This window comes from Coloeus monedula (assembly GCF_965178545.1).
Source record: "Coloeus monedula genome assembly, chromosome: 2".
NCBI lineage: Eukaryota > Metazoa > Chordata > Aves > Passeriformes > Corvidae > Coloeus > Coloeus monedula.
In genome coordinates this window covers 6,570,948-6,595,136 of record NC_138782.1, presented here as the reverse complement: position 1 = coordinate 6,595,136, position 24,189 = coordinate 6,570,948, and the positions used below count along the sequence as shown (strand labels likewise).

General features: G+C 42.5%; 1 protein-coding gene across 2 annotated transcripts; it reads right to left on the bottom strand.

Moving 5' to 3' along the window:
* Positions 1-3,013: 3,013 nt before the first annotated feature.
* On the bottom strand, positions 3,014-23,865 carry BTBD3 (BTB domain containing 3). Of its 2 annotated transcripts, XM_082303391.1 has the most exons (5): positions 23,836-23,865; positions 12,476-12,740; positions 11,833-11,923; positions 11,215-11,333; positions 3,014-7,315 (listed from the first exon to the last, which is right to left on the bottom strand). In XM_082303391.1, the coding sequence occupies exons 2-5, from the start codon at positions 12,616-12,618 to the stop codon at positions 6,283-6,285; spliced, it is 1,386 nt and encodes a 461-aa protein (XP_082159517.1). In that variant the 5' UTR covers positions 12,619-12,740; positions 23,836-23,865; the 3' UTR covers positions 3,014-6,282. The 2 variants fall into 2 exon arrangements, with proteins under 2 accessions (XP_082159517.1, XP_082159516.1); XM_082303390.1 differs by lacking the exon at positions 23,836-23,865 and having other exon boundaries at positions 12,476-12,823.
* Positions 23,866-24,189: the final 324 nt, after the last annotated feature.

The window sequence follows — 24,189 nt, the reverse complement described above, 5'->3', positions numbered from 1 at the left end:
TCTCGGCTGTGAAAAATCACAATCACATGCCATTCAGCAGCCCAGCCATAACCCTCCATCACCAAGGGTGTTGACATACAGCATCCCAATTCTTTGGCTCACAAAACCACCTTGCTCAGCACAGCCCCGTGACTGGGAGCCTCCACCGCTGCCTTCATGCAGGGCATCCCCAGGGCACTTCATGCCTCCAATTCCTCACAGCTGCTGAACTGTTTGACACGGTGCTCAGCATGTTGTTGCTGCCAGCACAAGGCAACACAAGGTGTTTTGCCCTCAGGGAAGTGGAAACTCTTCCTCTCTACACAACCACAGCAGCCCCACTCAGATTCCTTCCCATGCAAGCCCCTGGTTGATGTCAGGCTAAAACCAGCCACGGCTGTTTTTGAGAGGCTGGTGCTCCCCAGGCAGCACTTAACATCCCTGTGAAGCTTTAAAATGAGATCTAGAAAATTGCACTTGCTACTACCTGTTCAAGTGTAAACCCCATTGGACCAGGGTGGAGGGTCCCTCAAGGCCAGCTATGTTATCTTTGTCTATAGAAAACAATTAGACAGCTGATTTTAAAATGCTACAATTAAAGGCTTAATATAAATGCACTTCTGATGCTATCAACTAGCACACAGACTTCAAAAGCTCTTTCAAAATACCAATGCCTCCAAGCAAAAAAACTGTTTTTGTTTTTTCTTCATGGTGAAGGGATTATGGGCAATTTACAGACACTTTCTAATCTTAAAAATACTTTATCTGTGCTATGCATCTTATGTGCTATGAATTCTATACACAGATTGTAAAAATATACATAAAGCCTTGTACAAATTTACTGTTCTGTCTATAGATTCATGGCTGAAGATAAAGCATTCTAGTAGAAAAGCCTGGGGGTAGGCACACAAAATCTGATGAGCAGGAGTTCTGTAAAATTTAACAGAAATATTACTACCTACATTTTAGATAATCAGATTACAGTGAGATTTGAAAATTAATTTCCCTTTGTTTGGTGGTTTTATGTTGTGTTTTGGGAATAATCATACAAAATGAACACTACAAATGAAAATCCTGGGTTTATTGAGGTCACTAGGGCAACTCCTACTGATTTCAATTGGGCCAGGGCCTCATTTTATGAGGAAGTCTTGGGGAGAAAATAAATTCAGACTTCTAGAAATGGAGCAGCATGCCAAAAAGCCTTTTCTTAATTTTATTTTGAACATGGTCACACTGCCATCTGAGAAGGCAGCTCCTTTCATTGCCTTCAGGAAATCAGCAGGTACTCCTGCTGCCACTGACTCCCCGCAAGCATGGAAGGACAGGCTGGCTCTCAAAGCATCTGCTTTTTACCGTAGCCAAATACTGCTCATGGGCTCAACTCCCCATCGTGTCTCACTCTGGGCCAGGATCTCAGCTGCCACCGAGTGCTGGGCTTGGGAGGCCCCAAAGGCTCTCTGAGCTTCCTTGAGCTTGTCCTGGGCTGTAGGATAACTACTCTTGCTGACCAGAGGCCAGGAATTCCTGGGCTCCTACACTTGAGAGCTGAGTATTCAGAGCCTGTTCTAGACAGGATCTTGCCCTCATGAGAAGCAGCAGCCATGTGCTCCTGAGGAGTTTCCAGCTGCATGGGAACAGGGAGCCCCTTTTCCACCAAGCAGGATATTACCTGCAGGACAAACAACTGAGTGCACCTCTTGGAGTCTAATTCCTCCCAAGACCAGAAACATCCCAGCACTTTTTCCTTCCACTTCAAACTCCTTTTTTTTCTGGCACAAATACACATGTGATTCTCTGCCTCACCAAACACAGTGCATGAGACTGACACTGCTCTCCCTAAAATCAATTTCCAAAGCAAGTGTTCTATCACTTCTGTCATATTTCAGGCAGAAGCAAAAGAGAATGAATGGCCCTTTGGATGAGACAGGCCATCCTTTATTCATCTTGTCCACTTAGTTCTGGCCTGTTTACCAAAGCATCTGAGGCTGCCAGCAGCAGCAGCAGCAATCTCTTCTGCTACACCAAGCTAGGCTGCTGCTGCCAGTGTGGTCCTTGCTGCACCAAATCACACCGGTATCTACCACGCATTTAAGAGCTGGTGGCATTAGTACAGGACAAGGCATAGGACAGTTCCTGCTTGAAGCCAGTTCCACATGAGAAGTGTTGGGCACGTAAGAGAACTTGGATCAAGAATGGAGCAGTGTGGTGCCAAGTAGTGAAGTAACAATTCTAGAAAAACAACTTACCAAAAGTGGAAAGTTTGATGCCTGTAAACATCCTTCAATCAGAATTTTGGATGAACTATGAAGGTATTGATTTTTTCTGGGGTAGACTTCCTCATATTTCCATATCTCTCTATCAGACTACAGAGTATTTTTTATCATTAGCCAGTAATATATGAAAGGCCTTGGAGATGGACATCATGGAAGTGGGGCTTCAGCTTCACTGACCTTAAAAGTATTTAAAATGAAGACTCAAATCTCCTGGAAGAAAATTGTTAATACTCAGAATTCTGAATACTATTATATAATTAACTTTTCAGCAGAGAACAGCCTCTTGGCACTAACCATGTCCTTTCTGATCCATCAGAGACTGAAAAGCATGGCCTTTCCCGTGCCAACTGTCTTTTAGAATAAACAAGAGACCCTCCCCCTTCATCTCCACGTGCTTAATAATATTAATAGAACATGAAAATATTAATGCTAGTAGACAAGGTCTTTCATAAAGCACATAAATGAATTCATTCACTCTAGCTCATTAGCTTAATCGTCAACCTTTTTACAATGTAACTGATTAACATTTTCATTGTTCTTCCTTGTTTTTTCTTCAGACTTTTGCTTCTTTGGGGATCAAAAGATCTCTGAATACATAAGCTCAACAAATATCCCTGCACAACTGTACAACAATAGGAACTGTTAAAAGAGATAACTAAGGGCTTTCACAGCTCATGCTTCAAAGATACTGCAGGAAACAACCATTTAAGAATCATTTTTATTTTTATGTTTAACGCGATTATACACATTCATGAGTCCAACAAGATCTGCACTGTGACATTAAAGATACAGTACAATAACATTCAACATGAGGTACTTCATATATTTATATATATCTGTCCTTTATAAATAATGCTGTAAGCCTGCTAAGGTCAAACACTGCTTCAGCACAAATGGGTGCTGGGACCTGAAGTGAGCCGAGTTTATCACAACAAAAAAACAAAACCCAAAACAGTTCAGTGCAATAAGTGTGTAGAAATTAAAATGTTTACTTAAATACTATTTTAGATATGCAGAAAGTATATTACATTATACTCTCTTATCACAGATTCCTCTCACCAGCAGATCAAAGATACAAGTAGCAAACACAGCCAGGAACAGTTTAGACAGAATCTGCGAGGTGATCTCTATCGACATGACGTTTACATTCCAGGCTGATATGGCTGATGCTTGCAAAATGTCAATCAATGTATTCAAGCTTGGGTGCTTCTGCTAAACCGACCAAATCCACATTCAGACACCTACTCAAGTGCTCTGATGTCCTAAGGTGAGTGGCACTGCTCACCTTCTTACATCCCAGTACTTGTTAGCATCACGAAGTGCTCAGAAGCAAGTCACACTGTGACCATCAAAAGGTGTTTTGGGTGCCTTTGTTTGATCACCCACACTGGAAACCTTTCCCTGCACCAGCTCCTAAAACCTGGAATGGACTCAGAGGAATTAAGCTAGAGGCTGTTTTCATCCTACTTCATCAAAAAGACTTCGTAAAAGAATCAAATAAGAACAATAATTAAGTAACAACTCATTTTCTACGTATTACAGCTACAGAGTATTCTGATCTCTGAACTTCTCTTCCAGCCAGTGAACGTAGCAGATACGTCACCTTTGTTTGCAGGTAAGTCAAAACAAAGAATAAATTAAAACTGAGAACCCGAGACTAGTTACACCAACGCAGCACTCTCTGACTTGTCCCACCAGCTGTGGCACATGGGTTTTTTACCAACCAAATTGGAATGCAGCTTGCTACCACAACTTGTCAATCTGATCATCACTCAGTGTAATTACATCTGCATCAGCCACTTGCTGTAAGAAAACTTAATCAGCTGATTAGCATCTTTCTCTGCTTTGAAATTTATCTAAATAAATGGAACTGCTGCTCAGATGTTGTCTAAAAGTAAATGACCATTACCTCATCACAATCTCAGATTCCTTTTTACGATCTCTTCAGCAACTCTTTCTCCACTCCATACCATTTATACTCTTGCCTATTTTCAGCTGCAGATCTAAATATAAATAACTAGAGATTTTTTTAAATCTCTCTCTGAGAGTTTTCCATGGAGCATTCTGTTTAGATTTCACGAGCAGTCTGGATTATGTACATCTGTTACAAAAAACAAAACCTTTTTCTATGTATTTTGAGGGTATTTACATTTCAGAAAGAGCACTGCTTACACACACATGTATGTGTGTATATAAAACATTAAACGCTAAGATGGGTGAAAGGCATAAATCCTGCAGGGTACTTTTTTACCTGGCTCTCTTTTTATTACCTAGAAAGAAGATCTGGGCTTTGGCCATAAAGTGTTTGATGACTACACTCCAGTTTTCCTTACTTCAGATGGTATTTTGGACACTGCAAAGATGTATTGGCACTTTCCGATGGCCACGGGCCAGTATTCCAACCGTCAAGCAACACTTAGAGTAATAGTATTAAACTGGTAAGAAATCATATGAGAAAAACATTTTTATTACAGAACTGACAAGTGAATTTAGGGTTATGCTACGTTAATGTGTTGATATACTGTAACATTAATCTTCAGCCAGTCTAAAGAATCATTTGGTCCTCTCATTTTGTTAAAACGTACGCAACAAACAGAACCCACTTCAGAGGTGAAGCAAGAATGAGATGCTTTACAATGGGCAGTGTAGCCTTTGAGGAACAACTGTCCCAGTGCAGTGATGAAGGATTTTCTTGTGTTTAAATAGTACCTGTAGTTCTTATTTATACTGGTTTCCTTCCCTCATACAAGGAGTATCCCTCATACTTTTGCAAAAATGGTACAGACATGTAACAGGAAGTTTGGGGGAAAAAAACTCAGGCAAGGAAAAGGTTCCATACCACATAATCCTCTGATTGATGTGTAACCATAAGCAGTTGCAAGAGCTCCAACAATAACACATTAGAGGAGACTTCTTCCCCCTCACTGCTATCTGATAACATACACTAAGTGTAGTATGACCACAGCTGAGAATCTTCTTTGTCTAAATTTCAACTGGTAATAAAAAGAAAAAAACCCCCTCATATTACAGAAAAAAATTGAAGTCAAGATTGATACATTCTTTTGTTCGTCTAAAATGTGCCTCTACCATGTTTAGGAAGAAAAACAAGCCACCCAAAACAAACAAAAAATTATCCTGCATCAGATGATTGATATTAATTCCCATTTATTTAGCAAGGGTTCAGAGAAGTGCCATTTAAAGAGAGATCAAGTCTGACATAGCCAAAGCTGGGTCATGGGAGTAGAGTTTCAAGAGCTGCATATACAATTTGAACACGTGCAAGTACTTCCTCACCTTCATGGTGGGATTCCTAGAAAATGAACTCCAAGGGTAACTAGCCAAGCCTACATCCCTTCCTCACTGTGAGCTCCTCACTGTGAGCATGTCCATGCACTGGGGACATGGTCAGCATGCCCTGGAGCTTCCTCAAAGATGCTTCCTTCTCCCCATATTCCCCTGGAGCCATCCCAAACAACTGGCTGCAGGAGAATCTCACAGGATAAAGGTTTAAACTTGCGCTTTTTCTGCTTATAACTGAAGGACTTCTTTCAGCCCCTGTTGTCAAAAGCAGCTTGGTTTACTGGAATCTCCAAAGTCTGCAGAGCAGACAGCAGAGAGAGCTATAAAACAAAGCTCTTCATTTTCTATCCCTACCTCCCCAATACAAGCAGAAAGCAGAAAATGGAGAAAGAGAAAACAGATCAATGAAGACAAGTGTTTAGTGAGATACAAGAGAGGGACATCCTCTGGTGATTCACAGGTGCATCAAAGAAAGGGTCAGCATCACCAGCAAACAGGCACCCCTCTTACAAAGCCTTTAAAACTCGCTTGTTTCTAAGAGCTTCCAGTTTAAATATTACACTTAATCACCAACGATGCTACAAGTACAGCAAGCCAGGAACTTGCCCACAGCATTTAGTTACATATTCCCTGTACTGATCACATATCTGCAGATAAAAAGCTAAGTGTCAGTAGGCCTGAACCAGACAGGTTCTTCATAGCAAAATGCTTTGCAGCCACACACTCCCATTCAAGCATAAAATATGAGTTCGGGAATTTGCCCTCCCTGTACCCCCGTGCCATTTGTACTGTCCGAGGAACACTGAAACTGAACAGTCACCTTCCCACACTGAACTTCTGTCATTCCTTCTTGTCCAAAATAGCTGAGTTCGTTACCATCCAGAATCACGCTTGCTGTGTAAAAGGTGTCAGGCTCAATCTGCACTGGATATTCAAACCACACGGGAAAAGTGTTACTAGAACCATCCGAGAAGTATTTACTCAAGTTCTGGCCCAGGATAACCCCTTGTCGCTTCAGTTCAATCTTGGCACTGTACTCTGCCGACCCACAGCTGGAGCCGTAGAGCCCAAAGCCAGCAATAAACACTCTCTTATCAACAGCAAACTGGATGCTATCACAGCGGCCCCGGTAGCGCCACTGGTTGCTGCGGTAAGCGCAGGACTGGAAGCGGTGGCAGCGCTGAGGGACAAGGCCTTTCCGGGGCTTGCTGACAAACTGCAGCTCTGGCTTTTTGGCAGCCGTGTACCACAGGAAGATGTCATTGGTTTCGTTGAGAGTCAGGATCCCGGACTGAGCAGCACCGTTGGCGAAGTCGTCGAGGGCCATGGTAGGGATGCGGATCAGGTAGAGAGCCTTGCCCAGCACCTTGCGCTTGTTCTCTATGGTGGCCGTCAGCTCTTGGCGCTGGCACTCCACTTCAGCCCAGTTCAGAGCTGCCTCGAAAACAACAATTTCTTTGGCATTCAGAGTCTCCCTTCGGAGAATGCTTTCAAGTGTCTGAAAATCAATGTCACAGAACCCCTCAGACTTCAAAGCGAGCTCAGCTTGGGCATCAATCACTTCCCAGCAACGCTGGGTCAGGTCAGGTTCCTCGAATAAGCAGCTCTGGGAGAGCAGCACACAGGCATTCTTTGCACTCAGACTCGTCTCGAGGAAGTTGACGCAGGCGCGGGCCAGGTGAGGAACAATGTACTTCTTGGCAGCATAAAGAGTGGCCAGGACAGTGTCTGCAGCCAAATCGATCTCATCACAATAGATGTACCTGAAATAAAGCACACGGGTGTAATGCTGCTGCTTAATGCAAAACCAGAGTTTGTCAACAACAAACTCACAAAAAATCATAAACAAAGAATATTTAAATGGCTCCACATTAAAACCAAGCAGTGCTTTTGGTGAGTATTGATTAAATCCAGAAAGAAAGTACAAAAAACATTCAGCACTTAAGACCATGGAAGAGAACGGGCTTAAATCTAAGGTGAATCCAACTCCCCATTTGGGGTACATGCTATGAGACAATTGTTTAAAAACTGTGGCCCCTGCAGCTCTGTGCTCCTTCCACACAGGCCTTGGCTGATGAGAGGCCCCAGGCAGGAGCTCCTGCCTCACTCAGCTACCACAGGAGTCTGGAGCATGTGTTACCGAGGGTCCTCGGACTGCATGTCCCCTGACCGTGAACCGTGGTTTACTGAGGCGTATGCACAAAATCAGGAATGGTAACAAGTTTGTAGAAGGTAACGAGGTAATCTAAGAAGAGAAATGCTACTCAAGTATATGAAGTGCTATCCATTTCTGTAACTACTGGATTGGGTTTTTTTAGGAGGTGGCTTTTTTGTTTGGGCTCATGTTTTTGCTTGTTTTTTTTAAAGGGTGATGAAGCATATAGGAAATGGAACATTTCAGGTTTTTAATGCTCACAACATCCTACCTCAACCAGCACAGCATTTTCACTCAGTCTCACTGCATAAGGATGAAAAAAGCTTTACTGCTATGGTAGCGTGGTGGAAGAGATGAAGGTGAAATTCTATTTATGTGACTAAACTGCTGGGATTCATTGCTCAGAGAAATGAAGCATTGTACAGTTTGTTCTTTTCAATATCTCATGCTTCAGGGCCCCATTTGCAGCTGGTGAATGCAATGTGCTAAAACCATGCCAAATGCAATTTCACTCTTCACAGGGATAAGCAAGTCTTGATGCTTATGGCTGATAAAAGTGTCTTCCTCCAGAAAAGCTAAAGTTGTATGGAACCCTGTACTAATTAAAATTTTCTAGTTAGCAGGTTTCCCTACACAGTGAGTTTTCTGCAGAACAGATGTGCCTATAAAGAGAAATTAGTACCTACACTGGTCTGATTATAGATGTAAATAATTATTTGTATTTTTGCAGCTGTAAGATAGTATCCTCCATGCCACACTTGGAAAACACACACAGAGGGGATACTGCTCCAGCAACATAAAATCTAAGAGGTTACAGAGAAAAAGAAAACTTACACAGAGCCAAGCCTATTTTTAGTCTTTACTACTTGGTTTCAGCTTATTTCTAAAACCAAAGAGCACATCTCTATATCAATGGTTACAGGCGTAGCCCCTTTACCGCCCAAAAAATTCCATTCAATTAATTTGTTTTTATGATTGTCCTCATTGCTCTCCAACTCTTTCTTCCCTTCCATTACTTCTCTTTGCCTGCTAGTACAGCAGAGTGATGACATCTGTTTTAAATCGAAATAGTACAAAAGTTGCTATTTTAATATTCCTGAAAATCAAGAACTAATATCACTGATGTACAGCAGACACAGCACAGATCGGCTGTCAGCAATACTCCACACCTCTCCCTCTGCCAATGCACCTCGACTCTGGTCTGCGGTTACTGATATTCCAGTTTCACCCTGTTCTCAAACAGAGGATTCTGCCAGAGCACGGGGTTTGATGGTTTAGTAACACATTCAGCCTGGGATGAGATGAGATCACAGTTCTAACTTGAACAGTCAAGACTGAGATAAGATATAATACATTAAAGCACCAGTTCAGTTTGACAACTAGACTGTAAGTTTAACCCTGTTTTTAAAACTGTAGAGAACAGTCAAAGCAGTTTTACTGGGAGAATAATTAGTATCTACCAGTCATGGTGTTTCCTGTATTACACCTGGCAATACCTTGTTTGTTGTCAGAATGCCCACTGTGTAATAAAACACACCAAAAAAATTATGCTATTTATGCTATTCATTGGCCCAAGAAAAAAGAAAAAAAAAAACCACCAAAACCCAACAAGATGTCAAAACCAAAAAACCCAAACTCAATGTATTTTCTAACAAAGTTTATGATGTGGAAAGAAGCATATGAAGGAGAGGCTGCTTTGGGTTAGATAGAGTCTTTCCCTCTGTAGCAACAGTATCATGAGCCTTCTGCCATCCACAGCTCACAGCAGTTGCAAGCGACACTCACAGGGATGATTTCCCAGAGGGAGAGGAGTGAAGGGGGATGGTGGCTGCCCCTAAGCTCCACGTGCAGTGGATCCTGTAGCGAGGGGATGCTGCACTGCTGAGCACCATCCCTGTGCCTTCCCTGCACCACCACGGCCGCACTGGAGAACTCTGCAGCCTCAGGCACGCTGCATCACTGGCAAGGTTACCTCAACAGCCACACAGCCCACAGACTTTTTCTGGTCTTTTGGGTTTTTTCAACAAAAGCCGAGACGGTGATGAATCCCATGGTTCTGGTCATGCTCCCATAGATAGTTTCCTAAATTGCCATGGGCTAAATAACATGCCAAGACCTAGATGTCAGTATTGATACACTCTTTTCTAGGCTTGCTTTCTGCATGCATTTCTTAATGATAAATTCAGAAAGCATTGTTTTTATATGGCACATCATGTTTAGTCACAGTGAAATAGAATTGCTGTTCAAAAAGAAAGGGAGGGGCTTGGAAGAATCCAAGTATCTTGTATTTGTGATTTGCAAAATTCAGCATGAAAGTAAAGCATAAGTCTGAGCTCTGCCACAAAACCAAAAGCGCCCAAAGTAAAGATCCATAACACACCTCCCTACATAATGTCATATCTTAACTTTATTTTCCAAGTCTATAGAACATCTGTTGAGCTCTTCCTAGCAGTTACTGATATTTGCACAGAACATTCCTGATGTTGATGATAACCTAAAAAACTCTATATGCAAGTTTGAATGTTCGTCTATGGTGCCACTGAAATGCAAAAAAAGAAAAAGAAACTGTTCTGTAATCACAAGCTAATCAAAACAATCCATGAAATACAATAAATTGCTAGCTAGTGATTATATCATTACATGCAAGAAAACCTGCAGCATATTAAAAGGATCACGATCAGATACTGATGTATTTTCTGTAAAAGAAAGCAATGGCATTTATTTAAACTGAAGGAAAAAAAAAATCCTCAAAGCCATAGCATTTCTGTGATAGGGCATTTATCTTTGACAATCAGAGTTTATAGATACATTCAAGGACAATTCAGCAGGGAAGCTGCTTCATTATACCCATTTAGGAAAAGACAGAATTTCTTATGCAGTTTGCAAGAAAGAAAATAATGATCATGTAAACTGACTAGTTTTCCTTGTTAGATAAAATCCCCTATTCATGTAAACAGGCTTTTTATCACTTTCCAAATGCATCAATATGATACATGAGGAGAAATTTATTTTTCAGGGGCTATATTGAATAACTTAGGGTCATTTTTCTAAGACAAGACCTGCATACTGCAGGTTTCTAAAAGAACTGGAACAATGTCAATCTACAAACCCAGAAATTTACTGGGTTTGAGGGGGCTTTGTGCATGTATTTTTAACTTTACACTATGCTTGCAAAGTAGAACAGTTGGTTTGGGGTTTTTTTGTTACAGCTGACAAATCTTTTTAGTAACTCCATTCCTTTGTGTAACGTGTAGTGACAAATCAGATCGATAGGCATTACAGTACACAATGTGCCCAAAGATCCCCTGTCAAAGTCATTATTTACAGCTGCCTACATTAGTCTAGGGGGGAGCAAAATGAGGGGAAAGTTTAAAACACAAAAAGAGGAACATTTTAAGCAACTGCTTTCTTTCTGTTTATATGCAAGTCTAATACTTCAGCTATGACATTGGCAGCGTATGTACACATCAGACAGGGAAACATATCCAGCAGATGAATGATGCTTACTTCAGCATTGCAAGAAAGGCAGCAGGCTCAACATCTGGTATACGGATTTCATCTTTGTCCTCAGCAAGCTCTCCGTAAAACATCGCGTGGAATACAGAGCTCCCAACAGCCAGGACGTACTGTTGAGAAAGGGAAACCTTATTTCATGCTTTGAACTGAAAACACTGCCAACACAAACAATGTGGGAGAGCCACTCTGAGCATACTGGGCTGCACTGACAGGCTCTACAGGCACACTTCAGTAAGAAATGTAGTCCAAGTTAGGAACAAATTACACATTTTCCTTGTGTTTTACTCTCCTGGGCATACATGCATTAGCTACTGGAAAACGCTCATCTCCACCGCAGAAGTGAACTATTTCTAGAAAATCTCAAGAGCAATATTAATCAACAGCACAAAGCAGTATTCCTAACTTTACTGCCCTAGCCCAACAAATGTACTGTTTAACTGAAAACACACAGAAAAGCCAGGGATGGATTATCCCACTGCATGTGGCCTTTTCAGATACAGACTGCTGCCTGTCCCAGAAGAGCCGAGCCTCCCACGCTCTGTCCCAGCATAGCCGTGGGAGCTCTCTCTGGCTCTCCCTGCCCGAGCAGATCGTGCAGCTGTTGCTTACTTTGTGTCCCGGCAGCCGCTGGGTCCCACCTGGTGGCCCGACCACAAAATGAACATCTGCCATCAAGTCATTGTTGAACATCACTGCATTTCTACAAACAGAGGTAGCATGTTAATTTGTGGCACCCAGGAACTCTCTGCATGCCCCAGACCCATGAAATTTAATTTCTTAGCAACTTCAAGTTGCTTGTTAGCAAAGAGAAGCCAGTCACACTTTGCTCCAAGCTACTTTACACATCATCGCAGAAATATACCAAAGAAAATACTAAGGAGGAAAAAGCATGTGTGGGGGGTGTGTGTGCAATAAAACCAACCCCCAAACTTCCGAGAACTTTCCAAGAAGCGGAAATCAAAGTCCAGCGCATGTATCACTGAAAATCCCCACTGAGGTCTAAAAGCAAATCTTTACGGGTATGCTGCAGCTTTCAGCAACATTTTTATTTACTGAAATAAATGCACTGTCTGGAAAAGAGATACTAAAATATTTTTCCATTACCAAAACTCTTATTTCATGCACACATACAGGGAGACAAAAAGCCCAAATAAAATATAACAGTGTTTTCCTCAGCAAATAAATGCATTCTGGACATTTTGCTACTTTTCACCTCTCCATTCAAACACCAAAAAAACTGCCCTGAACTTACCTCTCTCTGATGGTTGGATAAAGTCCTTGCCAATTAGGTGCAGGAATAGTGTTGTTGTTATTGAGATTTTGCTGATGGTACTGCTGGACAGCAGTTGTATTAGTGTTAGCTGGTTTCTTTCGGGGAAAAATATCAGCAGCCATCTTCTTCTTCTTTTTGGTCTTCAAGGTAATGATTTCATAGCAAACTGGAGGCAATTTGCTGTTGCTACTGCCGCTGCTATTTCCTTTCTTAGAGCTCTTCTTAGACCTGTTCTTGACCGTCTCTGGAAGCATCAAGAAGAAGGTGAGACATTTCATGTTCTTTCCTTTCTCATCTACCATGAGTATACTCGTGTGTAAAGCCCGACAGCCTAACTAGTTAGGAACATTTAGGAATGCACGTGGAAGCTGTTACACCAAAAGCAGCAGAGCTGAGAGTTTTCTTCTTTTCCAGCAAGACAAGGTGACCTTTCCAGCGCAAGGAGCAAGAAACTGACTTTAAGTTTGATCCAGTACTCGAATCGTTAAATACATCCCCATCATTCCAGCCAGCTTTCCTTCTTTCCAGCTTTCCCGATCAGGAGCCGCCTGGCAGCGCTACGCGCCGGGCAGAGGGCAGGAGGAGCGCACGGCGGCAGCGCCAGGCTGCCGGCGAGCCGAAGTTGCGCGGGCAGGGCTGGCGGCGGAGCGGGGCCGGGAGCCGTGCGGGGCCGGGAGCCGTGCGGGGCCGGGAGCCGTGCGGAGCCGGGAGCCGTGCGGCCGGAGCGGCAGCGCGGAGCCAATGGCTGCAGCCGCCGAGAGCGGCTCGCGCACAGTGACACCTATGGCAGCCCGCGCCGCTCCCGCGCTCGAGCCGCAGCGGCGCTCCCGCAGCTCCCACGCAGCCGAGGCAATTAAGGAATAAATGGCACACGCCGTTGCGTAAGCGCGCGGCTGGCCAGGAGAGTGTGCGTGCGTGTGTGCGCGTGTCTGTGAGCTCGCCTCCGTGCCGCTTCAATTTTCACAGGGGAAGCAACAAGAAGTTGAAATCAGGTAGAAAGATCTATCTGAGTCTATTGCCGTGGGAACTATTTCCACGGGCGTTCGATATTAGCACGGCTTCCTTTGCCTCTAGCGTTCCCACAAATCCCTCCTGTGAGAGTTGTTCAGCAAGTGTGTGACAGATATCAGAACCGAATTAAAGCAATCGAGCAGCAGCAGCACAGACAGCGATGCAGCCAAACAATCCCTTTCAGCGCAGCTTCTACTCCAGTGTAACATGAACAGGGATGAGGTCACAGCTTCAGCTTTAACTCCTTATGTTTCCAGATAACATAACAGCCTTTGACAGGGGTCCCAAATCAATAAGCAGTGCTAATTAAGCCAGCTTACACCAGACACGGCTGCACCACATCAGAAGAAAACTTCTAGATGTGCAATCAGATTAAAGCAAACCAGAGTGAATATATTTAATCAATATTTCAAAGCATTAAATGAAAAAGTCTGAATGATTTAGAGAGTCTTGGGCAAAAAACACTCCTTGAGATGCAAACACAGTCCAATTTTATTCACAAATACTTTCTGAAATAAACAGGATATAAGCTATGCCAACCAAACCACTTAAATAAAAAAGAAGTCTAATTTTCAGTCATTAGTTTACTCAGAACTTAAACTTAGATCAGATTTCTTTAACAGCAGGTCAAGTGTATAGAAAAACCACCAAGCAAGCATAGCCACTTAAAAACAAAAGCAGGGAAATAAAATATACTTGATATGAGGAGTCAACATATCACACCTTAAAATACCGGGAAGCAGATAATTAAAATATTATTTCAGACTTACTTTCAGTTTTAAAGAAAAAAACTCCTCTGCTTTCAAAACTAATTTAGCCACATTTTGCCATAATTAGTTTTGCTGGAAAACAATACAGCAGGGAAATTAAAGTGAGAAAAGGTTGATGAAGAATGTTGTTGAAGCCCCTCACAAATCTGCCACTGATTACTCAGGCCATTTATTCAATCTCCATCCCAACTGCTTGAATCACAGCTGTGGCTTTGTGACACACACTCAGGATGTCTTTAACCTGAGAGTGTGCAGGTATTTCAAAGATTACCAGGCCTCCTTGGGACATGCTCCACAAGAAGCACTAACTGTGTGCCCCAGCCATCTGGAGGCTTTGCTGCAGTGGTTGGAGATGATGCCATTCCCAGACACATCTGCCCTCTCTGTCTGAAGGCACTACTCATGGAAGGGGGAAACAGAAGGAGACATGTCCATGCCTCAGCTGCTACATTTCACAATCTTAGTGCAAGATCTCCTTGACTGCTGCTTTAAAGGAAGATGGTGGGTTATGCCTGGTGTAGCTGAAAGGCAGAGACACGTTACTAAATACATTGAGGAGAGGTTATGTAACTTCCAAAGAAATTATTTCTAGCAACCTTTTCTGTATCCTCCCCGCTTTTTCTTTTTATCTGCAACAGTCTGATTAGAAAGGGAAACTAACAACCTAAACCATATTGAACCATAGAGAGGGAAAAGGAGTAAAGGAGCAGAAACTCATCCCACAGATGGGATCTTATAACTGCTCACAGCTGAGTTTATACCGTGAACACAGCAGGTATTCCGTACACAGAATTTGAGTTTCTTGAGTTTGCCTAAGTTTTTTTACTCTCCTTATGTAAATTTCCAGCCCTTCTAGTTACAAAAATAACCCTTGTGCCACTGCAGAGGACAAACATCTCAAAAGGAAGAAATCTTAAAGAACCTCTTAAAGATATAGATAACCACAGACTCCAGAAAATCTGGTTCTCAGCGTTGCAGTTGGCAGAAGGTGAAAGCAGGGGTTGGAAGATTTGATTGTCGTTCCACAAATCCATTTTATAGACTTCCAAAGTATATAAAAATCAAGGTCTCTGCACATTTCTTCAAACCAATGACCAGGACAAATCCAAAGATTTTACACACACACCAGATAAGGTCACTGGGAGGCTACAAGAGATAATGAGGGACAGACTGACCAGTTAAATCCATGTGGGAAAGACAGTAAATGAGAATCCACAGGAATCCCCACCAACCTTTGAGTTCTGTAACACACCACACATGTACAGCACACTGTACTTTCTGGGAAAAGAAAGGAAAAGAGGGAAAAACTGCAGCTGAAGCATGTTCTGCCTGAACTCAGAAGTCAGACAGACCCCAGCAGACAAGAAGGATCTGCATGACAGGATAAAAGCCCACCCCAGTAAATAAGAAGCCAAACTGCCATCTTTGCCTGCTCTTAAGCCACCCAACAAAATCTGGTCTGCTCTAACTGGAAAACAGCACTGATTCCAGAACAGAATCTAAATAGATTTAGATTTTAATAGAATTCCTATGTAAAACTGTAAACCTCTCACAGGTTCATACCACCTTCTACTGCACTTCATCATCTCAGCAACTAAATCTCATAAACTAATCATTAGATGGATGTGAAATGGGAAAAAAAAACCCCAAAGCATTAGTGCTATTCTCACTCACTATTCTTTCTGTTTTGGCAGCAGCTTCCACTTATTTTTGTACAACGGTGTTTTCTCCTTTTACTATATACATACTGTCAATGAATTTAGAAATCAATATGCTGGCAGTCAGTAAAAACAACCTAGGAACTGCTGCCTGTTGAAAGACCAGTCAAAATCCCCAGTTTAGATCAGTTTGCCTCCAATAAGAGGATCAAGGAAATTGACCTTCTCTGACCCAAAGATCTAGCCATTTCTGAAATCTTATTACAATGTACTCCTAATCTTCCTCAGCATGTCTCAGTTTTCTTCATTAATTATATATTAACAGAACTAAACTTGATATATACAACTGAGAAAAAGGGAAATACAGTTTTTCAAAGGCACATTAATTTTTATTTTACAAGCAAAGTAGTCAGACCAGGAATATTTCATGTTAAAGCGTGTAGGAAATTCCATGTTTAAATCTTAACACTGGCCTAATGGGTATTCAAAATGCCAGAAGAGAAGAATTAAGCAAAGGACTGTATTCCCAGTCTGAGATACTACACACCAAGTTACATGTCCCTTTCAAATTATTAGGAGAAGGTTACAAGCCCTTGGAAATCAGTTCCTGACTAAACATTGTGAACTGAAGCAGCAATTTTGCTGTTCAAACCCAAGTGTGTGCAACACACCTGTCATCCCAGTTTCATTTATCCCTTAAGAACATAATATACCTTGATACCATTGTGTGGCACAGGCGTCACAGCAAAGCCCAGCTCCTGGTACAACTTTTAATAGTATGTTACTACTGTAATTATGCCTTTCTATAGGTAACTTCCAATAGGGAAATCAATTTCAGGGCTGATGGGAGTATTCTTCCTCATACTTCATCAGTTTCTCCTGCTGCAATAGCAGGGATACCAAAGTGTTTCTATCTTTTTTCTCCTTCTAACAAATTGAGTTTTTCTACATCTCTCATTTACAGGCCTGTTCCTCATATCGTAACATGAGCTAGACAATTCTATAAAACACAAGCTTTCATCAAAATTCCCAATTGTTTGTTACAACCACATCATGAATAAAGGAAAGGATTCTTAGTAAGCAATGAGGAAATGCATACATTTCTTTTTCTGTAAAGTTGCCAAGCGTCTTCTTTGGCAGTTACTATGCCCATGCATTATTAACATTGTTTAAATTCTGAATTTCCCCTTACAAGGAAACAAATTTCAGATGACACATCTTGATTAACCAAAATAAATACACAATGTTACTGTTTAACAAATCTACCTGTCTGCCCACTGCTAGGTCTCACTGAATTGAACTTTAAGCACTCATTTAAAAACTGAATATACATGTTCAAAAACCAAATAAACAAACAGAAAACCTCATTAAACCCAACCCACACAGCTGTGGTGTCTTGTTCTGTTTACCTCTCTATGAATTATTTAGTCACTTGGAAGTCCTTCCCAAGCACCATTCCAACCGTTCTGTTTGTAAAAACCAATTTGGAAAGGGGACTGATAGCTCTACCCTTCATTTCCTCAAGTAAAAGAAAAAAAAATGCATTACAGTGGACAGAACCATCCAATCTTCTCTCTCCTAAGTTTCTCAATGGCAGAAGAAGAAAGATGGAAGAAGCCAAGATGGCATCTACTTCTGTCTGCTGCATGGAAAATCTGGCAACGAAGTCTTACTCAGTAAGGTCTTCTATGGAAAAATAATAAAATAAAAAGACTACTAGAAGCAGGAAGAAAGATGGGCAAAATTGTAAAGACTCTCAAAGAAGCCAGATTAAATGCTAAAAAAATAGCATTTACTTCCCAGAATAGCCAAGAGCCGTGAAAGAGTAGAATAGTATCAGAGTAGAATTGCATCTTGAACCAAGACTAGAAGCTTCAAACCAAAGTCTAAAATAGCTAAATTGTATTTTTCCATAGAACTCATGCTACACCAGCAGCATACTTGTTACCAAATATTCCTGACTGCTTAGTGTTTATGAGTATTTAAATACTTTGCGTAACATTATCCACTAAGATAGCTTTTCCATTTTTTTTACTAAATGCCCTTAATGCTTTGAAGAAAACAAAAGTAGAAAGCCCTGAGCAGCCCAGTCAAAAGGTAAACACAAACTTACACAAGATAGAAACCTAAAGAATGAGTATTCACAGTTATTTTTTACTCTTGTAGTATTTACTAGCATACAGGCTACACATGGCATTTGTTTTTACTCTCTCTACCAAAGGAGCCTTAATCTTTTTAACATGTCCTTTTTGTACCTGCAAAATAATTTTGTTTTGTTTTTTTAAGCAATATCTATTTTGAGAAAAAGCAATCAAAACAAAATGTATTTAAGAATACTATCTAGTCCTATGTTTACTTGCAAATAAACTTTCCTTGTATGGATTTCAAGTCACTTTCCATGAACCTGTTCCTATGTCAACTGCAACATCTCCTATTCTCATTTTTTCCTGTTACTTTTCTTGCTTAGCTGCTTAAAGCCTGCAATTTAACCTCAGTGAGAGGTCGAATAACTTTGTATTTATGCCCCAAACACCAAAGACTTTGCTATGCTGGGTTTTTTCTTTTAAAGTTAAAGGTTTTGTTCCCTGATGGACCAAAATAAATACAGCTAATGTATCAGAGTAAGAAAAAAAATGTTCAAAATTTTCTTGTATTTTCATTCTGATTTCAAGACCATGCCTGCTGCATGAATGACAGTCCATATCAACCACAACTGTGAGAAGGAAGGTTAAGGCTTAAACAACCCACAGCGAAAAATATACTTGATCCCGTTACAGTGAATTACCCCACAGATATTCTCTTCTGGGCATATGGAAAGAAATAATGTCAAATGCTTTGTTACAACCTAAAATATATGATTTTACAAGCCTGCTAAGACATATTCCTCAATATCATAGTTTTGGAGCTGCAGGTAGAAAATATCCCAGTGCAGAATTTGCAATGCATTCTATGAGCATTAATTTGTTTCTTGATAGTTCAAAGTAAAACCAAGAATTATAAATGAACTCTGAGAACAGAAAACCTGCAACCACAAAATGAGAATTCAGTTCAAGGTTACAGGAGATAAACTGTTTTGCTACTAATTTAAAAGAGACAAATTATGCATTTGTTCCCTATCACAGCTACTCAAGCTTGTCCACTTCATTTCACGTAGAGCTTTGCTCTTGACAGTCTGTGGGGTCAAAAAATAAGCTCTTTCTTAGTGGCTGCCATTTATTTATTTATTTATTTATAAACACGATATTGCAAACCTGAAAGCACTCAACCCTTTTTCTAAGGCAAAGGTCAACTTTAATTCTACTCTGCCTCTTACCAAAACTGACTTACAAAGGAAAGATCAGATAGCTCAGGAAATTGGTAATGAGATACAGTGGTTTTCCTCTCTAGGTCACTAATTCTAAATTGACCAAGGTCAACAGTAATCAAAAGTCATTAGCATTTAATGATCCTTCAGTGCCCTGTGAGAAAGAAGCCAGTGATCTTCGTGCACTTCAGAAAAACCATCACTACAATCAGCACTCACATGCTGCCTGCTTCAAGGGAGAGGTCAGATCAGATGACTACAGACAGAACTTCCAATCTTGCAGACAGATCTCGCCTCTGTAGACAAACCTTTATACGAATTTTAACTTGGCTCAGAAACCATCAAACTGAACAGTTAAATTAATACAGGCTCTCTGAGGGGCAGGCTGGGAGCTGCCTGGTCCTGCTCCTTCACATCAGCAGTTCCCAAATGTCTTTGTTCCCCTACACACAGAAAGTCTGCAAAATGCAAACGGAAACAGACCCTTCCTCAGAGAGGAAGGTTCTCACTTGTGAGAACCAATAGCAACAGAAGTAACTACTCCATGAGTATCCACAGGGCAACTGCATCACAGTAGATTATGTTGGTGTATAACTCAAGGACTACATTTTCCATGTGCAGGTAACCTACATTCACCATGTCAGATCGCTGTGTTGAAGTTCCCAGTGGGACAGAAGAGGGGGAGGGGATATTGCTACAGTGCACAACCACACCTGCTCTGTGGCCTGCACACTTCAGTCCCCTGGGACTGTCATAGTAACAGCACCTTCAGCAAGGGTAAGGGAAACAGAGGGGACTTTTGGAAAGCTTGGTTAGGCGTTGTCATGGAAAACTACATCATGCCAATCCGTTTTACGTCTAGGGAAGCTTAGGGAACATGCAGCTTACAACTCCACAGCAGATCAGCAACCTGTGTGTTTACAGCAGAGCATCACGGCCGGCAGCATTCATACGTTAAACAGGAAAAGTCTGCTACAGCTTCTTGTTCCCACTGCGTTTTAAATTACAGAAGAGGAAAATCATGCCAGTGAAAGAGGAACAGGTCAGTACATCGGCAAACCAAGCACTTGATAAGAAAGACATTCTCAGCCACAGTGGCTCTCACTTCCCAAAAGTGAGAATTAAAACAAATGAGTAACAACTCTTGCAGTGCTTTTACAATTGTTTACTAACCCAAATTTTTAGATATGAGAGACCGATTGCTGCTAACCTGAGCCTATTCCAAATAGTTCAAGGAATGGAACCAGACACAACATCCATTAAACTGCATTGTCCTCAATGATTCTCCCTCTGCCACACATTAGAAGCAGTGGATCTTATTACTTGCCCTTAACTTTGTTTCCAGACTCTCCCAGCACACAGCCTCTATTTGAATCCACATGGACATAAAGATGTTCCCAAATTTTTATCTTACCCACCACTTTAGAAAACCAGATTTATTTTCCTTTGCTGCAAATACTTCAGTCACACTTGCCTTTCTTAGCAGTCAGTTATGCTTCAGTATTTCCATCAGTTTCTCCTCCTCTTTAGAAGTGAATAGCAGCTACTGCATCATGAATTTTCAAGACAAACACATACATACTCCTCAAATTCTGGTTTCAGAATATATTTTTGGGCCTTAAGATGTATTTGTCTATCAGTGTTAGGATATCTTAAATGTTCTTCTTCACAGTAACTCTGTGACACGTCAGAACTGCAGTAGAGAAAGACACTAAGGAAGCAGCAAGTAAGCAAACAGAAGAGCGTAATTAAGGCACTGTACAAGACAAACACAAATACTCATTAGTTTTATGTATTATGAACTTTTATATAGTAGGAAAACCTTTACTTTTTCTTGATATACATGGGGTAGTATCACTTTGGTCTCACAGAAGTGTAAAGGTAAAAGGCAAAGAGCTCTAAGGAATCCTCACACCTCTCAGACAAGCAAACATGCCTGAAGAGCGGCTTTCATTTCATACTCCCAGAAAACCCTTGCAACCAAGTAAGGAGACAGCTCAGCTCTAATTCCAGAGAATGTAGTTTTTTGAAGAAAATGATTCCTTTAAATTGCCTTTAAATTGTGAAGAGGAGAAAATGTAGCTAGGGTGGTTATGGAGTGTAACCTGGTACATAAATATCCTGTCACAGAAGGATGTTATCAACAAGTCATTCAGCCTGGTATTTATGTAGTACATGATCCTCTAGTGAAATATTTATTCAGGATATCAGGTAATCTTGGGGTACAGGTGACAGGGCTGGACAAGGTGATGTCTCAAGATACCTTCCAAATCTGTTTGCTGCCGTTCTTCACCCCACACAGCCAGGGCAGACAGCAGATACTCACAGGCTGCCAACCAGCTCCCCAGTGTTTTAAACTGCAAACACTTTCCAGACGCTGGACTTGCTTGGTTTTCACGGCAGCTTGGTGAGGTATCAAACTCATAGAGGGCAGCAGAATCAGAAAACAGATGAGCCAGGCCCCAAAAATGGGAAGTTTGCAAATTTGAATGAAGTGATGTCTTACTTAAGCTTCCCCGCTCAGTTTCCTGACACATATATAAAGTGCTTTTGTAACCAAGGCAGGGGATTGGAATTCAACTTAATGGCAGAAAACACAACCAATGACAACTTCCACCACAAAAAGCTTTTCATCTTTTCCTTCCGAGATTCCCATCTCTTACTTCCCTCTTTTGCCTCGTCTATCAGCCCTTTAAGATAGAAGCTGCTGCTTTATCACTTATTTACAGAGTGCCTCAGAAAACAGAGCTTCCACACCAGCTCAGGTATCTGAACATTTGTAAAACAGAACAACAGCCAGCGAAGCCTGAGGAGTTACCAGAGACAGTATTGGGGCAGAATCTTCTTGAATTACCAGAGAAAGCTAATGTTGGGCATAAACAATATTCTGCTGCAAAACTCATTTGCACAAGTTTCTACAACAGGCAATCTAAATTTCTTCTGACAGCATAACACATGGCCTACCATCATCAGACCTCTGTTTTAATGGAGCCTACCCTAGCACTGCTGCTTTCATCCTGTCTGGTAAATTAGGAAAAAAAAATTTGCTCACAAGCTCTAACAAGCAAGTGGCCAAAACATAAAAATACTGTTGCAACTTGCATTTTTTCCCCCAGCTTTAAAGGGCAAGCTGAATGAATCCCATGTTGCTTCTGGAAGGTGTTTCCTCTGAGGCAGAGCTGAGGATCACTGGCAGGGAAACACAAAGGAAGTTATTGTGCAGTTAGCTCCAGTGTACTTACTGTGGGGGATTTAAGAGGGGGAAAAAAAAAAAAAAAAGAAAGTACTGCAGTCCACGTTCAACTTTAGCAATCCTGCAGAACTTACTTCAAATGAAGGCCCTAAGAGATTTGATTTGCAAAGCTAAATTACCCAGTAAACCCCAGATACTGGGCACTGTGACATCCTGCACATACACTCTTTATGAAACAGTGAGAACAGCTCTCTCACACTAAAATAAAAGCTATTTTGAGCCTAACACTTGCATAAAAGTTAACTAATGCCAAATAGAGTATTGTACACCTATAACCAAGCACTACCTCTCTCCAAAAAGCAATCAAAAAACCCAGGGCACAGATTAAAATTTAACACAGAGATCACATGCTGAAAACAAAGTATGACAAGGACTAAAAACACGGCAAAAAACCCTGCATTAGCACTTCTCAGATGAGACAGTCTGTGGAATTAGACATGTTAGTAACCACAGTTCAGGAACATGCAGGTATCTTAACTTCAATTCAAACTTTAACTCACAACAACTCGCTACTCCCTCCTGTTTCAAAATGCTTCGGCACTCAGGAAACACCACAATGAATTGGATTTATAAAGCTCGAAGTTGACAGGTGGCTTTCTCAAAACAAACAGGAAAAAAGGTGAACTGTAAAGGTGTGGGCCCTTTACGTGAAACCACTGAACCTTCAGACACAGGAACATCAGGAGGTTCGGCCAACAGCGTGGGGAAAGGAGGTGGTACTTATGCCAAACCGGGTACAACAATTTATCGTGCCTCTGGGAAGTTTACTGAATTAATGCTTAAAATACTTCTTTTGTAAAAGAAGCTTTACTTTAAGCAGGAAAAAAGCCCCAAAGCCCAACTTTTGGGCTGACAGAACGGAACGCGTCCCGGTGAAGGCTCCAGCCTGGCCACAGCCGGGTCCCGGGGCTCCTCCCGAGCCCACTCCATCGGGTCACCACCGGCACCGCCGCGAAGCCACCCCGCTGCTGCACAAAAGGCGACCGAGGGGGCACCAACACCCCCCGCGGACCCGCACCGCGACTCCGACCAAGCAAAGGCCGTGCCCGGGGGGCTCTTTGTGCGGGAGAGCCGGCGGCTCCACTCCCCTCACCGACCGCCCCCGCTCCGCGAGTTCCGCGGCGCTGCCGGCGCTCAGGTGCGGCCGCCCCGCCCCTCCCCTCCCCTCACAGCGGCGCCTCCGCGGGGCGCGGGGAGCCCATTCCCCGCCGGCACCGCCGCAGCCCGGCAGGGGAGCGGGATCCGCGGCCACATCCCGGAGGGGCGCGGCCGTGTCCTCGCGGCCGTGTCCTCGCGGCCGTGTCCTCGCGGGCGGCCCCGCGCGCCCCCCGCCCCGCACTGACCTGAGGGCGCTCCCGGGGCGGCGCGCGCGGCCCCTCCTCGCGCCGGCGCGCGCGCGCGGCCCCGCCCCTCAGGCGCGCGCGCGGGCGCGGCCCCGCCCCCGGCCCGCCCCCCGCGAGCGGCCCCTGTGGAAGGATTTCACACCCCAAAAATGCCGCCCCGCTCTGGAGTGGCCCCCCACACCCCACCATGGGATCCCGGCGGCGGCGGAGAGTTGGCATTTCACCTGCGGATTGATTTGGGAAACGGACCAACAACATTCCGCCCCCCCCCCCCCCCCCTCCCTCCCCAATGAGAAATCAAGTTAGTGCCCGAAGTTGTAGCATCTTCGTACAGCCCAGACTTATGATTTCACC

Excerpts from the sequence above, each read along its gene's own strand:
- BTBD3 (XM_082303390.1), bottom strand. The coding sequence starts at position 12,798 with ATGGTAGATGAGAAAGGAAAGAACATGAAATGTCTCACCTTCTTCTTG. Across the intron at positions 11,334-11,832 it reads AGCGGCTGCCGGGACACAAA|TACGTCCTGGCTGTTGGGAG; the intron begins GTAAGCAACAGC and ends CTTTCTCAACAG. Across the intron at positions 7,316-11,214 it reads GCCTTTCTTGCAATGCTGAA|GTACATCTATTGTGATGAGA; the intron begins GTAAGCATCATT and ends GCTTTATTTCAG.